The sequence below is a fragment of the Lactuca virosa genome, chromosome 3 (assembly GCF_052849685.1).
Source record: "Lactuca virosa cultivar CGN04683 chromosome 3, Lactuca_virosa_CGN04683_v6, whole genome shotgun sequence".
Lineage (NCBI taxonomy): Eukaryota > Viridiplantae > Streptophyta > Magnoliopsida > Asterales > Asteraceae > Lactuca > Lactuca virosa.
The window spans coordinates 408,390,533-408,396,153 of NC_136428.1; the positions used below are offsets into that span (position 1 = coordinate 408,390,533).

Here is a 5,621-nt window from a genome sequence, read left to right on the forward strand (position 1 = left end):
GAATAGAATTGATTTGAATTTGAGTATCTTCATTGGCATTGACTGCAGCAACATGATTTGTTTTGTATTTTGTTTGTAACCAGGAGAGTATCCATGTAGCTTGCAGCACTTATCAATAGTATGACCATGAAACTTGGAGTTAGTACAAAAAGGTTTATCTCTGTTAACATAAAATTTGTTGTTGTTTTGAGGCTTGCGTGAATTTTTTTGATTGGTAGCTCTAGCCATGAAAGCCATAGATTGAGAAGAATCATTTGTCATAGATTTCTGTTTCTGTTCCTGATTCATTAAGGAAATTGTCAATTGACAGAAGGAAGAGGATCCATAAGATGGATTTGTCCTCTAGTTTGAGTAAAAGAATCATTCTACCCCATCAAGAAGTTCATAATATGCTCTGTTTTAAAATACTTTCCGATTTCTTGAACACAATTACATTCACACTTATAGCATGTGCAGTGAGGAAGAAAATTCATGAGTTATTCAGTGAGAGATTTTAGCTTTGTGAAATAAACTCCGATTGAATCCTGATTTTGAGAAAGATTAATAAGTTCTTTTCGAATTTGAGAAATTTGAGGACCATTACTTTGTTCAAATTGGCCCTATAAATCTTCGCAAATTTCACAAGAAGATTAAGTGAACATAATACTTGTAGAGATTTTTTTGGATACGAAATCAAGAATCCAAGAAACAACAAGTTTGTTGTTGTGTATCCATGCACTATAGTTAGGATCAGAAGAATTAGGTTTAGAAAGAGTACCGTCAATAAATCCAGTTTTGTTCTTCATAGATAGAGCAATGTTCATTGCTTGGCTCCATGAACTGTAATTGTCACCGGTGAGCAATTCAGAAACGAGTACGAATCCAGGACTGTCCGAATGATACAGATAATACAAATGCTTACGATCATCAATCGGAGCAACAGACGAACCAGATGATCCATGATTAGTTGTCGACATCATTGTTGAATGAAAAAGAAAATTAGCGGAATGACTGATTAGGAAAAGAAACACAATCAGCGGAGTAGCTGATCGGAGAAGGGAAGAAGATGATCGGAAGCATAAATTTCCGCTCTGATACCATATTACGAGATACAAAATTAAGATGAATTAGGAAAATGATTTAATTATTCTGAACTAAAAATTGTTACAAGTTATATACAAAACGGTAATCTAACAAACTATAATTAAGTTACATAATAGACCCTGAAGCTTCTATAAAATACAATAAGATCCTTGATATTTAACATGTATCTGAAAGAAGAAAAATGTTGACGCCTTGACGGAGACGATTTTCATCAGGTTAATCACTTGTTCGTTAGCATATTTACTTAGTTTACCGTTAAAAATTTATACCTCACTAGGATACAGTAATTGTTGGTGAGCTTGAGTAGATTCATATATAGTTTTATATGTAATTCATAAGGAAAACTTGTTTAATCATTAACAAGTATGCTTCCCCACGTTACTTTGATTGGATTGGGGTTGTAAAACTATATTATATAAACAATATTTTAATAATTTCTTAAATAAACTTATCTAGAGAGATTGTGTGTGGATGCGTTCATATTATAACGTGTTTTCATATGTAATACGTTTTGATTTTAATAGCATTTTATATATAACGTTTGATATTAATTTTTTTTAAACATTTGACTCTTTTAGATATAAAATATGAGTACTAATATCTAATATAAATAGTTGTCTGACACTCAATTATTTTCTTATTACTCAAAATATTCGATATGTATATTTTATTAAGAGCTTCGCAAAATTGCAAGTCATGTTGAAGATACTTTAGGTGTAATGTTGATATAGTAACCCTATATTTTAGGATAGTTTGTATAGTACCAATATCAACCAAACAATCAACTCACCCAACTTGCATGCCTAAAAGCATTAGTAATTTAAAATCGTTCACACACTAAAAAGTAATTTCATAAGAAAACATCATCCAGGTAACTATAAACAAAAGATAGATATATCAAAATGGAAAAGTATAATCCAAATGAAAAAATACATAATCCGGGAACAAAACCATATCTCACTACTAGATTAACAATATTCCATCATGGGGTTAATCGACGAATTTCTAATAGAATTTGCATGGTAGGAAAAAGCTTCGTGGGTTATTATTTGTGACGGATTTCACATATTTGTAACGGATTACCGAAGGAATATTTTATGTCGTAAATATAATGATGGGTTGCCGTTTTGTTCTTTGACCAGGTTTCACCATATTTTCAGACGGATTACCAACGTGCGGTAATTTCCAACGGATTTCCGACGAACTTAAGTGACTGATATTTTCATCACTAAAATGATTTAAAAAAATCATTAGATAATTAAAAAAATTCCATAATTTTTCTACACAAAACGCAAATGTCAACATAATTTTTCATTCCAATTATATTAAATTAGAGAATACAAAATAAAGTTAATACATATTATAAGGGCATGTATTTATTTAAATCAACGATTATAATTTTATATAATTAAAAAATATCTCTTAATTAACAATTTATTTAAAATAATTGGTTAATAATTTTGATTTTTTACTATGAAAGTTTAGTTAATTTTGTAATTATGATTACCACGGGGTATAAACTAGTAATAATAATAATTCAATACATCTTTAATAAGAGGAATCCATGAACTGAATTTATAATAATTCAAATCCAATACATTTATCTATTCCAAAAAAAATCTATTACATTTACCGATGAATACCAATTAGAAACTTACTACAAGCCCTAAAAATGTTAAGTATTTAAAAATTAAGAACGTTTATCATTGATACTAATTTTTGGTACCAAAATGTATTTATGTTTCTTCATCTTCTCTCGTTGCATAACAAGAGGATTCAAATGTGTCATCATGAACTTCATATCAAAATGGTGGTGCTTCATGCATGTTTTTACCAAACGTGGTACCCACACTGACTCACAATCAAAAAAAAAAAAAAAACCGACAAATTTTAACATAATGCAAGTATTGTCATTACCAAATTAATACCATGAAAACCGACCTTGCATGCATCAGGAAGACATCCTTCATTAGGCGACTCATTTGAATATTGGTTTAGAGAAAACTATGGAGAATACGCAAAAGTATATAGTAAAGAAGTTATAATAAGAAGCTTCTTACTAAAGTATTACTACATATGTCCAATGCTAAACTGTAAAAAAAATAATAATAATAAAAAAAACAAAAAACAACACAAGTTACCGACTTAACTCATTATAGTAATGTTATTACATTTGTAAAATTATATTAACATCTTAATTAGAAATAAACTATAACTACAGTTCTATGATGCGTAGTCTCAATGTATCCCTCTAGGAATACGTTAAAGATAACTAAGCTATTTTTAGGATGACTTAGCTAATGGTTACTAACCTGCCTAACGCCAGGCCCGGGCCCTTGCCCTCACGACCTCGCACTAGGATTCTTGTGCTTGGCGCTCTCACACCCAGGTCCAACTCCAGACGACAATATCTAGTGTATAATAAGCCAAAACACAATTGATCACTCCCAAGGGTGACAAGTGTAATACTCAGGGCATTATCATTTATTCCCTATGCATCAATAGCAGAGAGGACTACTAGTGGTACACGATCCACCAATAGGATTTCCCCACGTCCTGTCAGCCCAGACGGGACAAAGGAAGCCGTTGGGATATGGCCCAACAAATGACAGGTATAAAAAGATTCCTTCTCCTTCAGAGAGGAGGATGACCTCCTTACAGCTAAAACCCTTACCACTATATTCTCTCGTAAGTACTCAGACTAACTAGACCATCAGAGCTTCGTCTCGGGACCACCTCCTGAACGTCGACTGACACTGCTACTTCATTGTTGTGATTATAGGGCTTAACTCAGACGAAACCAACACAAGACGGTGTTAAGCCAGGGCACGTATTGCAGCATTTGGCACCATTTAGGCGTGTACTCAGCATTACACAGCCTTGATATGACACTAGACGTCAGCAATGACGGGAAAAGGACATGTGGCACCCGACAGAGGAGAGATAAGTCGACTTAGGTCTATGTCGTCGCTCAATGACACACAAACATTTGCACCAAAAGGACAAACCTCCACCCAGACGCCATCTGGACAAGCACCACCAAACTCCACGTCGGACACCACATTGGCGTCAATACCCAACTTAGGGAAACTGCCGCCCGTCACCACAAAGCATCTGGTCACAACCACGACCTCATTGCCACAGATAATGATGACTCAAAAGTGTAACATCCCGACTCCCAGGTATAATATTTTTATAATTTTCATTATTTCCATTGAGCAACTCGACGAGTTGGAGGCCCCAACTCATCGAGTAGAGAAGAGTTTTGGCTGCGTGGGTTTTACGACTAACTCGACGAGTCGGAGAGCCAACTCGACGAGTTGGCGCTATGAGAGGAAACCCTAATTTCCTGGGATTTTGACCTTGTGAGGTCCCTTAAGCCCAAAGGTCCAAGCTTTATCAAGCTAGAGGAGAGCTTTTATGCTTAGGACTCTAAATGGAACTTGTTTTGGCATTTCAAGCCCTAAGTTCCATGCATGGACGTAAAGCTTGCAGCTTTACATGGTATCTCAGACTTGGGAGGCTAGATCTAGAGTTTGGGGTTGTAACTCTGCCTTAAAGCGTCTGAATGAGGAAATGGTTTGAATGGACTCGACGAGTCGGTGAACTGACTCGACGAGTCGGTTAGGGTTTTCACCGACGAGTCTGGACACGTGTGACACAGCGAGTTGATGAGACAACTCGACGAGTTAAGTTGGACTAAGGAAACAAGGAGACTCGACGAGTCACATAGATGCAATCGATGGGTCTGGTCAACATGGATTGTTGACTAGAGTGTTGACTTCGGTTGACTTTAGTGTTTGGTCAAGACAGGAATTATGGAGACCATGGAGGGGTAAAATGGTCTTTTACCCATCCCAAGAGATTAGAGATAGAGAATATCTTAGTTTATTTAGAGTTGTGAATTGAGTGTTAACTAGAGATAATTATCGTATGTGTTAGGCGGACGCTAGATCGGTGATTCGTGTACGAGGTTTATTTGCTTGCTTACGGGATGAGTCTTCTCACTATACTTACCTTGAGTGGTAATTAGTGTGACCGGAGGGTCTTGTATGCTATTATTGAGTATTGTGATATCATGCATTATGTCTTTGTGATTTATGCTGTGTCTTATTCTGAGCTTTACTGAGTTAGGACCGGAGGGTCCACCCGAGTTGTGGGACCGGAGGGTTCCACTGAGACACATTGACCGAAGGGTATTATTTAAGATATAGCCATTAGAGGCTAATGAGATGTGTGTGGTATTTTAGGGAACTCACTAATATTTTTGCTTACCGTGTTATGTGATATGTGTTTCAGGTACTTCTCAGGATCGCGGGAAGGCGCCAACTTGATTGTACACACGAGATGGAGTTATGTTTTGAGGATCCTGGATTTTTATGAAACAATTATGGAATTGTGTTTTGATGATTTGACACTTTGGGTCTTTTTGAAATGTTTTAATGATAATTTACGTGATATTAAAATGAAAAATTTGTTTGAAAATTTACGGTGTTACAAACAGTCACAACCACCAAATTTCGTAGTTACTGTTACTG

At 35.5% G+C, this 5,621-nt stretch overlaps 1 protein-coding gene across 1 annotated transcript; it reads right to left on the minus strand.

Moving 5' to 3' along the window:
- Positions 1–629: 629 nt before the first annotated feature.
- On the minus strand, positions 630–956 carry LOC145165022 (uncharacterized). The gene has a single exon (XM_079083661.1). The coding sequence runs from the start codon at positions 954–956 to the stop codon at positions 630–632; it is 327 nt and encodes a 108-aa protein (XP_078939787.1).
- Positions 957–5,621: the final 4,665 nt, after the last annotated feature.